General features: G+C 44.3%; 1 protein-coding gene across 1 annotated transcript; it reads right to left on the bottom strand.

Annotated features, from left to right (window-relative positions):
- Window positions 1–1,839: 1,839 nt before the first annotated feature.
- On the bottom strand, window positions 1,840–8,537 carry LOC115533930 (visual system homeobox 2). The gene is made up of 5 exons (XM_030344446.1): window positions 8,067–8,537; window positions 7,751–7,841; window positions 7,036–7,159; window positions 3,698–3,878; window positions 1,840–2,643 (listed from the first exon to the last, which is right to left on the bottom strand). The coding sequence occupies exons 1-5, from the start codon at window positions 8,488–8,490 to the stop codon at window positions 2,285–2,287; spliced, it is 1,179 nt and encodes a 392-aa protein (XP_030200306.1). The 5' UTR covers window positions 8,491–8,537; the 3' UTR covers window positions 1,840–2,284.
- Between the last annotated feature and the right edge of the window lie 3,606 nt (window positions 8,538–12,143).

Here is a 12,143-nt window from a genome sequence, read left to right as displayed (position 1 = left end):
GAACGAATAAACGCTGTGCCGCATCCGAGTTTCTGTGTGAACCGTGTCTGTTTAGACTATAGAGTCGTCCTGGTCGTCACTTGTGGATCTAAGGTTGAGCGTCGTGTCGCGCTTCACTTTCAGAGCCGAATGAGAGCCTGAGGGACTCAAGGTGTTGTTCTCTTCCTGCACAGAAGGATAAAAGGGCATTCATAATTCCATAATTGCATGCTAATTCATGGTAATAGTTTTGCATCTGTATTTAGAGTGTTTGTGTCTTTGATTAAGTATGAGGAGATTCATCTACCTAGCTTGTTTAGTTTATAGTTGTATTTCTAATCGTAAATTGCCAGCTTTAGATATTTTTATAAAGCCTATTATTAATATCTGTTATCAATTTCTTGCTAAAACAATTCCCCTAGGATAAATAAAGAAGGACCTGAATCTGTTACATGCATAAAAACACGTTTATCATTATATGCAGGTTATATTTGCCCCCATCAAACCAAAGTCAATAATAATGCCATTTATTCATAATTGAAAAGGCTAACCCACCATAACAACATAATCCGTTTTGCTGAAGTAGGGTATTTAGGTCATATCTGTGTCTGTAATTCACAAGCTCATGCTGCTCCGATGTTTAATTAAGGTGAATTAATTACAGTTATTTACCACGTGTATGTTAATTACAACAGCTTTGCTCTATTTCAATAAATCTAATTTATTGGGATTGTGATGGGAATCCATATATAGGGTCATCTCATCCTGCCCTTGTCCTCAAAAAATCTCTTTCACTAGCGAAAGCTTGTTGATCTATCATAGTTTCCTGTAATGATATCACAAAGTATATAAGCAACAATCATGTATTTACAAACCAAAACAAAAACATGGACTCAATGTTAATCAGCAATTAATACTCTTATAATATAAATTATGTTATCACTCATGTCACAAATCTAGAATAGCTTCTTTTAGACATTTTCATGACCATGCCATTTCAACTAAATAGAAGGCATGCATTTGATTTGCCTCTTATTGAGGCATGTGCCGGTTAGGATGTTCAGTTGTAAAATTAATAACATATCTATGTTATCCCTTAATGTTGATCGGGTCATCCCTGCCATCAGTATCCAAAAAGACAAATCTGATGCCTTATATGATACACCAAGTATGGCTTTCCACCGCAGTGAATTACACCCAGTGTGTATGGTGTATGGTGTGTATTTTATGAGTAGTCTCTCCCTCTCTATAGCGGAAGAGAGGGCCATAAAGATTGACAGAGCTATAGTCTGGACGTTCACGTTCTTTTAGGCAAATGTCGTTTGGCAGCCACATCACATCTGCATTCTGCAATATCACAATGGCTGTTGCTGTGAGGTCAGTAGATGGTGTTAAAACCATTGGGGAGAGGGGAGATGGGCATGAGAAGTAGCCTACAACGTGCGTGTGTGTGTGTGTGTGTGTGTGTGTCGAGCAAACAGAAGTTTATGGATTTTAGTTGACCGTTTTGGAATTCCCAGTTAGAAGGATAGCCTTCTGATTTGGGGGAATACTTTGGATGTTCCCTTTTCTGTTCTGAGAATAGATATATGCAATTCCCATATGCATTTGTATTGATTGTATTGGTCTTTGCGTGCTAGATTAAATGGATGTACAATGGATGTCCCTTTTTGAAATGATGAACAATCATCTCGTCAAATCGTTGGACATATATATATATATATATATATATATATATATATATAATTATTTTTTTATCTCAGTCTATAGGCCTATAAGAATAACTGATATTGGTTTGGTTGGATACCAACAAAGCCTTAGCTATTTGGAACAATACTTAATAAACAAATAACAAAATCATTAATTAGAACAATTTAGAAGATTTTATTTGAGCTACAATTGCACTTATACAGAGACAAACAAGTCATTTTTCATCACACATAGGCCTAACCATGTCAACTGTATTAACGCTAATTTTCAAAATGTACAATATACAGTATATACAAAATGAGGGTTGGGGATATGGCGGTTTGAGTCATCATCATGGTGCTACTGCATGCGAAGATCAACATAGTTCAACGTAACCCAAATAGGCCTATGTTAGCTTCAACACACTTGAGCTCAACATAATGGAAATCCTCAAACTAACTTGGACACATGAACAGGATTTAAAGTTCAATAGCTAACCGCCATCTTGTGGAAAAACCTCCCTGCATTTGTCGATTTATGTAGCTGTAGAAGGAGTTTGAGAAGGAGGAGAACGAGAATGTCTTTGCCCGTCAGAAGGCCGCGGTAACCGCGTGTTTCAGTGCGTCAACTGCTCTGCCGTGTGTTTGTCCTCCGCCTCGGGACTCCCCTCCCTCGTCTGCCCGCTCGGCCTCTCGGTCTCGGTGGGACTCGACGCGAAAGGCGCGGGGGACCTCCGGATCTTGGCGCTGTGCTCCTGGGCCTTGGCTCTCAGGGCCGCGATGCTGTTCTCCCGGAGCTCCTCCTTGGAGATGGAGACGGGGGGAGGCGGTCCAACGCGGTCCTTCCTCGGCCTCTCCTGGTCCTCGGACTCCACGCCTCGCTCCCCCGGCGCCGGATCCTGCAGAGGCGTCTGCGTGCTCTTGGGTTTCTCCGGGGAGGTGTGGCACGGCGTCTCCATCGACTTCTTGTGCATGCCTGGAGAGAGGAAACGGTACCGACCGTTAGATTATATCAATAGAGACAAAAAAAATAAAAAAATAATACATGTTTTTTTTGGTCTGAGATTGAAGATCTAAAAAGGTCAAAATATCTTTGGATGTTGGAAGTTGATAATGGCTTCTCTTGTTCACGTGATTGATATATATTTATTAGTTTATTTATTAGACTGCAGTTTGACATAAAAAGCAGAGTAGCCTGTGGCTTACACAAAGTTCAAAGCGAGTAAAGACGTTATTGAGGGGGAACAAGAATCTAACATTCAATTAGAGTAACTTCATTGATTTAAAGGGAATCAATTGCGAGTCTCAAAAGAGAAAATCAGAGTTAATCGGTCCTGATAAAGTGGGATTATCCCCAGATCGACCGTCTCCTCTTATTGGCCGGGTCAAGCTTGTATCGGCTGTTAACATGAGCAGCGATTGGCTCCTAAACCCTCCTCAGATGTGACATTGATTTACTCACATGCACCTCCATAGTCCATACAAAGGAAAGGTGTAGATTACATCAGATAATAGGAAATCTATGAACAAGATTTAATTTAGTCAGCAGTTTCTTTTTTTTTGTTGATGACAATGACTGAAAAGTGCCACAGAATTCCTGTCTTTCCCATTTTAAATGTATGATATTACAATAGTTATCTATACATAGCCTATTTCAAATCTTTTTCACCTATACTTCAACAATACTTCTGCAGGTAGGCTCGTTTTAAATGACTTCTGAGAAGTTCTGATGTAGAAAACGTGCCAGCAGTAAACGTAGAGACATTTTGTGATTTCTGGATTGTTGGAAGGCTACAATACTATTTATAGGCTTCATATTCTGTTTTTCTCTTTTAAAACCCATTTTCGAAACAGTTGAAGCATACTGCAAAGGTAGTTATATGTCCCAACATCTTGTCCATATAGTGAAATTTGAATCACATGCCCAAATGAGTGGACGGTTACAAAACAAACAAAATGTAAATACTGGCTTTTGTATTTCTTTGGTTATATCCAATTTTTTTTTTTATCTGAAGCCTGTAGTGCCTTACCAAGCAGCCAGGGGGCGCAGGAGTCCACGACGCCTTCCTTGGCGGACTTGAGGATGGACTCGGGCAGCGGGATCGAGTGGCGGACCATGGCACCGTACAGGCCGTACTCGGCCATGACGCTGCTGCGGCCCCAGCACTTCTCCCGCTTCCTCCACTTGGCGCGTCGGTTCTGGAACCACACCTGGAGGGACGACATGATTGGCTGATTAGGACTCGGTGGAGCATTTGGAGGGATTTTGGAGAAGGGGTAGGATGGTGTGCTGGCAGAAGGTTCTGGGTTTGATTCCCCGTGTCAACACTAGTGCACCTGTAGTCATCGATCCAAGATCTTCCCTATCGGCTCATTCAGGACGCGTATCTGAATTCACTGTACCGTACCTTGGACCTAAATGTGTCTCATACGTTGTGGTCAATTGAAGCTAAAGATAATCCTCATCAAAATTAGGCAACATTGAGATAGACCAAACGATAAAGGATGAGATCATCAAAGCAACACTAAAATACGCAAAACCAAGATTTTTTCTTTTTGTTGGATGTGAAAATATAACCAAGAGCCATGATATTTCCATTAGCCTATTTCTATTTGTGTGTGTGTGTGTGTGTGTGTGTGTGTGTGTGTGTGTGTGTGTGTGTGTGTGTGTGTGTGTGTGTGTGTGTGTGTGTGTGTGTGTGTGTGTGTGTGTCTGTGTGTGTCCCTCCCTCTTCGCTCCTCTAGTGCCAAAATTGATTCCCAACGTGCCGGGCTGGAGCTCATGAATATGAATGAGGAAGAACAGGAAAAATGAATGCACTAAAATGGCTGTGTGTGTGTGTGTGTGTGTGTGTGTGTGTGTGTGTGTGTGTGTGTGTGTGTGTGTGTGTGTGTGTGTGTGTGTGTGTGTGTGTGTGTGTGTGTGTGTGTGTGTGTGTGTGGCGCTGAGGGAATTAAAAACCACCAACGCCAAGCCTTGAAAGCTGTTCGGTGAGATCGAACGATGCTAGCCTCACTCCCATAAAAGATCCTGCTCAGATGAGCAATCATGATTTGAACAGTAACTGTGCGTGTGTGCGTTTGGCGCGCGCGTGCGTGTGTGTGTGTGTGTGTGTGTATATTTATCTATGTGTGCGTATCTGTCTGTGTGTGTGTATGTATATGCGTGTGTGGGTATCTGTGCATTTCTGTCTTGTGTTTGTGTGTGTGCATGTGTATCTGTGTGTGCGTGTCTGTGTGTCTATCTGTGTTTGTGTGTGTGTGTGTGTGTGTGTGTGTGTATTTATCTGCGTGTGTGGGTATCTGTGCATGTGTGTGTGCATGTGTATCTGGGTGTGTGTCTGTGTGTGTCTGAGTATCTGTGTGAGTGGTTTATATCCGTGTGTTTTGCGTGTATGTGATTTATGAGTGTCTGGATGTGCGTATGTTTACGTGTGCGTGTGTCTGTATGTGTGTGTGTGTGTGTCTGAATGGGTGCTTGTATCTGTCTTTGTGTGTGTGTGTGTGTGTGTGTGTGTGTGCATTTGCCTGTGTGTGTGTGTACGTGTGTGTGTTTTTATCTCTGTGTGCACGTGCGTTTGCCTGAGTGTGTGTGTGTGTGTGTGCGTAGGACTGTGTGTGTGCATGTTTGCCTGTGTGTGCGTTTGCCCGTGCCTTTGTCTATGTGCGTGTTTGCCTGTGTGTGCGTTTGCCCGTGCCTTTGTCTGTGTGTGTGTGTGTGTGCGTGAGGAGCCAGTGATCTAGAAGACGAGCCCTGGGGTGAGTCGGGGCTGATTGAAAAATAAGGTAATTTCCACCCGCGATCGATGCGCGACAGGCGTTCAAATATCATGGGAAATTAGAGGGCTTGGAGCGGGCCGGCCAGGGCCCCCTGACCTGTGCTAATTAATTTCTATGTAGTTATCGTTTCATTTCAAGTCTGTTGTCGGCCCCTCGGGGCCACAAAGTGGTAATTTCCCCTGAATTAACTAATTATCGGCGGCGCGGTCGAAGTGGTGGTTAATGTGGGAGCAGAAGGAGTAGTGAAGAGGAGGGTTATGATGGATCGTGATGAAGGGGAGGGTGGTGGTGGTGGTGGTGATAGAGGTGTTGGTCATGCTAATGATGATGATGATGATATTGGTGGTGATAATGATGCCGGTGGTGTTGAGGCTGTTGGAAGTGGTGGTGATGATGGTATTGGTGGTGATGACGCAGGTGGTTGTCGTGGTGATGTTAGTGATGAAGACATTGGAGGTGGGGGTGACAGTATTAATGGACGTGGTGTCGGTGATTAAAATAGTGATGGCGACGGTGATAACGGAAGGGGTGGTGGTGGTGAGAAAGATAGTGGGGGTGGTGGTAATGATGATGATGATGGTGTCGTGACGATGGTGTCGGTGATGACCGTGATGATGAAGGTAGTGCTGGTGCTGATGGTGATGGTTTTCGATGGTTGTGGTGGAGGTGAGGGTGTTGGTGATAACAACAGATGATAATGATTGTAGTGGTGGAAGACGGTTTTGAGGGGGGGGGGGGGGGGGTGCAGTGAAAGCTGTAATTGACAGCTGATTGGGCACCTGTCCATTTGAAGCAGATTCTAGAAGGTTTTCCTCTCTTTGTGCGTCACTCCTCTCCAGGGGGAACCAGCCCCCCCCCCCCCCCCCCCCCATATCCTCACCGCCCCTTTACGTTCCACACCACAGCTACATTATAATTGATATTCACTTCAGTTATGGACTGGGAAAATGGGCTAAATAGTACCCTAATTGATAGATCATTTTGCACTGTTCATGCTGTTATTAGAAACTGGTTAAATTAATGCTTGTTGTTAATCGGTGAATATTTGAGTAGAAACTCTAACTTATAAATCTTAAATACATTTTCGCATGGTCACAATTCTCTTTCCTTGGGTGCATTCAGAAAGTATTCATGGTTCCTTCTGAGATTTAATTGGACCCAGTTAAATAATATGCATTCATTTGTTTGTTTGTTTAACTTCATGTGGTGGAACTGTATCGAAAGTGACCGTTTTCGATTTGGTTCTCCTTGTAACGGGAGATTGTAACATATTGACCAGGAAAATTGATAGTGGTTATTTTTACTTAATTTAGTCTAAGAGAATGATCAAATACAAAATGTGGCTTTAGACATATACAACTGAACGAGCTGCCTTCTCGGATCAAAGAAAGGTTAGAAAATAAAAGATAATTAAATAATAAATCAATATGAAAAATGTAATGTATTTTTTCACACCCTGAATTGACACACACACACACACACACACACACACACACACACACACACACACACACACACACACACACACACACACACACACACACACACACACACACACAAACACACACACGAACACACACACACACACCTGTATTCTGTCTTCTGGCAGGTCGGTTTTCATGGAGAGCATCTCTCTGGCGTACACGTCTGGGTAGTGGGCTTCGTTGAAAGCCTTCTCCAGTTCCTCCAGCTGGAACGACGTGAAAATGGTTCTGCGAAGGATTGGGAAGGTAATCGTTATTTTATTTGGATTAAAAATATAAAGGATAAATCTGTTTCATTTTCCGTTTGATGTTCGGGCCTAATACGATTCAACGCCATTCCTCGTTATTGCTGTTCAGTATACTGAAGTAAAATCACGACAACGGACTACAAATATAGGCCTTTACGAATTTCAGGAGATCAAGATTATCAAAATCTTACATTTGAAATCATTGTATAATTATTTACCTCCTTACAACAAGTTGTCTTTGTCTATCAGGAGTGTAAGGCATCTCATTATAATAACTATAAGATGAAAGACTAATAATAAAAGGCTTTAATAATAATAATTATAATATTTATAATGACAATAATAAATATAGTATTATATATAGCCTAATAATAATATCAGAAGATGCAATGAATCAATTTTCAAATGTTTTAACGAAAAGTCAATGGTTTCATTACAAATTAAAAATGAACCTTAATGTACTATTATAATTATTTGTATTTTTCATATTGCTACTATCATTACTGTTATTATTATAACTCATATTATCATCATCGGGTTATAAGTTGTAGGAGATCTATTACGGTTGTACCTGTGACGTCTCTTTTTCCTCTTCTTGTTCTGGCTCAACGACAATTTGGAAAACGAATTATCCCCGGGAGACAGACTCACATCATCCGAATCTGCAGAGAAACACAGTACAGATCAACACAAACCCCATAAGCACCGATATAAAACAGTGGCCAACGGTAACGAACAAATAGGCCGAGAAAAATAACCTAGGCCGAGTGTGGGATCATTAGGGAAGATCTACAGGCGAAGCCCCTTCTATAAAACCCCGAAGGGGAGCGTGTCTCTCATGAGGACTTTAACACCAAACACCCCCAGCCTGTGAAGCATCTGCATACCGGAGCTGGAGTGGTTGGTCTCCATCGGCCCCGGGACCCCCCTGCTCAGCGGCTGCAGGTGCACGTTCTGCGCCTCGGACAGAACCTCGAGAAACGCGGGCTGGCTGTAAAACGGGTGTATTCCTCCGTGGCCCATGATGCCCATTCCGACCCCGGACCCCCCGTGGCCCAGAGCCGTTCTGCCCGCAAGCAGGTGCGCCCTGGGCGGCAGAGACTCCAGCGGACGCCTGGTTACCGCGGGCGGGTCTTTATTCAGCCCGAGGATCTCTTGGATCCCGAACCCGGTGCACCTGTGGGTGGGGGTGGGGGTGGGGGTGGTTGTGGCCCCCATCTTGGCGGCTGGTGGATGTGTCATCCCAAGATTTAACGGGGACCCTGTTCTCTTCATGTTAGAGTCCGAAAACATCCCGTTGGCACCTGTCATAGCAGTAAGTCCTGGGTATAGAGTCCCCCTGTGCTCAGACCACGGTGTGTACCAGTCTGGCTCCCAGGAACCTTTTATCCAATGGTTTTACAGCGGCTGGAGGGGGCGGTCGTCTGGCGTCGACCAATCACATAGAGGATGAGGCTGAGTTGAGTTTCACGTTCAACAGTAGACTAAGGAAAGTGAGGGTTAGTTCCGTGGGATGAGACATAGTGCAACCTTAGTTTAACTAGACAACCTGTATATTTAATAATAATAATGTAATCGGTTGTTCACGCTATTTATTAGGCCTATCGCTCATTGCCCTCACAGATTGCGGTTGATTATTTTAATCCTGCAAACAAATTGATCCAATTTGTGCATTTCTCCAAAATAATGTGAATTATTTCTTGTCAAATTAATAGTTTTATTTTTTTTTATTTTATGCCTTCTTAAAATAGCCTTTAGGTCTCATAATTTGACCATGGATATTTAAATTAAAAAGATTCTGATTCACAAAACCTCCCTCCAATTGTAGCCTAACGTTAGGCCTATATATGACGACCAGCATGTTGCTCTCAGAAATGGTACATCAAAAGAAGAGTTGGTTGAATAGAGTTTATTTGTCTCAAAGCTTTTTATTAAATAATTGCAATGTTAAGACTTCCAAGGGCTATTAAAAAATGCCAAGATAGAAAAATACGTTTTGTTTTTTTACAAACATTACAGCCTATTATGCGAGTCTTACCCAATAATTGGGTTACTTATTAAGCTTCTAACCGTAGCCTTGTAGCCTATAGGCGTCTAGGCCGCTAAATTAGGTTAATTTGTTGAGTAAAAAAAATAACGGACAGACCCTAATATCATCCATTATGGCCCAAATATCGTGTGCATGATTTGCATATTCAAATTATTTGCTCACACAGTGTTTTGTCTTTGCAGTCTGCGCATCTGTTGATAGGCTATTGTGTGTGTGTGTGTGTGTGTGTGTGTGTGTGTGTGTGTGTGTGTGTGTGTGTGTGTGTGTGTGTGTGTGTGTGTGTGTGTGTGTGTGTGTGTGTGTGTGTGTGTGTGTGCGTGCGGAAGGGGGGGGGGGGGGGGGGGGGGGGGGGTGCGAGTGTGTGTGTCTGACTTTTATTCGACCATATCACATGGAGAGGAGTAACCTATGTCTGATATTGAGGAAACACAACGCCGTGGCAAACAATATAAAAACAGAAACTGCTCCCGCCAACTTAAATCTGTTAATACCATCAAGGCCTAATTTATGTCAATTTAAAGAGATTTATTTATGAGATAGAGCCTGTTTTGGAAGTGAATTGGAAATGAAGCTCAGTAAAAGAGCCCAAGAGGTTAGGGTCTCCTGTGTTTCAAGGGGCCTCGTTTAGCTGAATAAACGTTTTTGTTTCTTTTTTACCCGAAACGGTCCGCATGAAATTAGATAACATTCCATATTCGATTAGAAATAATTCGCCCAACATTTTCGGACATCTGGAGGGAAAATTAGGTGCGGAGACGGGCCCCTCGCATCAATGGGAAGATGCCTTCAATGGAAGCGGAGATGACACGATAGCGCGTGCACGAGGCGCTCATCCGCACGACATGTGGCGGCGCTGATGAATAAGTAAACGTGAATGATCCTCTGGGGAGCGCGCGGACCGGCGGCCGTGCGTCAGGTTGTCACGTTCTGCGCGTGGAAACCGCCGCCCAATTACCGCGACGCAATCTTTGTGCGTGCGTGCGTGCGTGCGTGCGTGCGTGCACGCACGCACGCACGCACGCACAAAGATTTTATTTTATTATAGTGCTTTGCATTATTCTTCAAATAGGATCAGTATAAATGTAAGCAGTTTTGTATTTATCTCGCACAGGAAACCTTATATTAATGAGGGTATATAGCCTTCCTTTAGATTTTTCTGAGTAGCCTCAATATGTTATAGCATCGTTGTGATTATTTATAGTTCTTTTATTGTGGGATACACATTTGGTCATAGCATTTATTATTTTGAGCAAAAAACTTTTTTTAGTGATATATTGCAATGTTCCCCTTTTTGTGGATCGTTGATTTAAGGTGACGTCAAAACGGCCATTAAAGCGGCTAATTGTTTTGTTCAGTGCTGGACTTTCACCATTAAGAGTTTGGTGACGAAACTCAACTTGTTGATCAAAACGTATTTCTATAGCCCTGCAGGGGATACAAAACACAGGCTTTATGAGTTTCACAATGGCGATACACGCACCACGTAATAATTAGGGCAATAATGTCATGCTGCTGACGGTCCATTGGTGTGATCCTTATGTGAATGCATAGAAGACGCATTATGGAGTGTGTGTCTGTGTCTGCACATGTGCGTGTGTGTGCGCATGTGCGTGTGTACTAACAGGCCAACTAGACCACATGCCGTCACATGTGCGGACGTAATATCCACACAATGAGGAGAAGGGAGAGAAATACAACAAGTTTGGGGAAAGAAAATCATGGGAGAGAGAGCGAGAGGGAGGGAGGGAGAGAGAGAGAGAGAGAGAGAGAGAGAGAGAGAGAGAGAGAGAGAGAGAGAGAGAGAGAGAGGGGGGGAGGGAGAGGGAGAGAGAGCGGGGCCCCTCTCGCCAAACAATCCTTGACAAAAAAAATCTCCCTCACGTCGGGCTTCTCCCAGTAATCATCATTGACATAATTACTCGGGCACATTTCTCCTCTAATTAGCACACTTCCAGAGTGGACGAGGGCTAGCAGTTGGGCAGAAGAAGGGGATCGGACAGGCATGGCAACAGCCACACAAAAAGAGGGAGAGAGGGGGGGGGGGGGGGAGAGCGAGAGAGAGAGAGTGTGGGGGGAGAGAGAGAGAGGGGGGGGGGGGAGAGAGAGGGAGGGAGAGTGTGAGAGAGAGAGAGAGAGAGAGAGAGAGAGAGAGAGAGAGAGAGAGAGAGGGAGGAGAGAGTGGGAGGGAGAGTGTCAGAGAGATAGAGAGAGAGAGAGAGAGAGAGAGAGAGAGAGAGAGAGAGAGAGAGAGAGAGAGAGAGAGAGAGAGAGAGGGGGAAGAGAGAGTGAGGGAGAGAGAGAGAGAGAGAGAGAGAGAGAGAGAGAGAGAGAGAGAGAGAGAGAGAGAGAGGGGAAAGAAAACGGGGGCCCCTGTTCTCAGAGTAATTAGGTGAGACAATGGCCCCGACTGTTTCTGTGGCGGAGTGACTGAAGGTCAGGGGCTGAGCGGGTGAATAGTTGCTCCAGCGGCCAGCCACTCATCTCCCAAGGCCTGTCCCTCCCCCCATCTCCCCTCATCTCCCCCGTCTCCCCCCCAATCATTGTCCCCTGGGTTATCAGCGGGCCCGTCCAGCAGACAGCATGTCGGTCTGGCCCCGATCCCCTGCCGAGCAGCCGCGGCCCCTGCGTGCAGCAATGCAGAGAACTGGGAGCCTCTGGAGCTGCAGGCTGGCCCCCAGTAAGCTGCTGGGACTCCCTCTCCTCGGAAGTGGAGCATGCTGGGATTTGGCCCCGGTGCCGGATCAGGGTGGATGATGACCTGCTCGTTGCGTGGTTTAGTAATGTTCCATGTTAGTTAGGGTGTTAGAATATAATACTATTCTACTGCGTCACCCTGTCAACGGTGGTGACATTATAACAGGCGTTTAGTTAGTGGAGATGTCAACGGTGGTGACGTTATAACAGGCGTTTGGTT

Source organism: Gadus morhua, chromosome 21, assembly GCF_902167405.1.
Source record: "Gadus morhua chromosome 21, gadMor3.0, whole genome shotgun sequence".
NCBI lineage: Eukaryota > Metazoa > Chordata > Actinopteri > Gadiformes > Gadidae > Gadus > Gadus morhua.
Note: the sequence above shows the minus strand (reverse complement) of the source record. Positions and strands in the feature narration are given on the sequence as shown.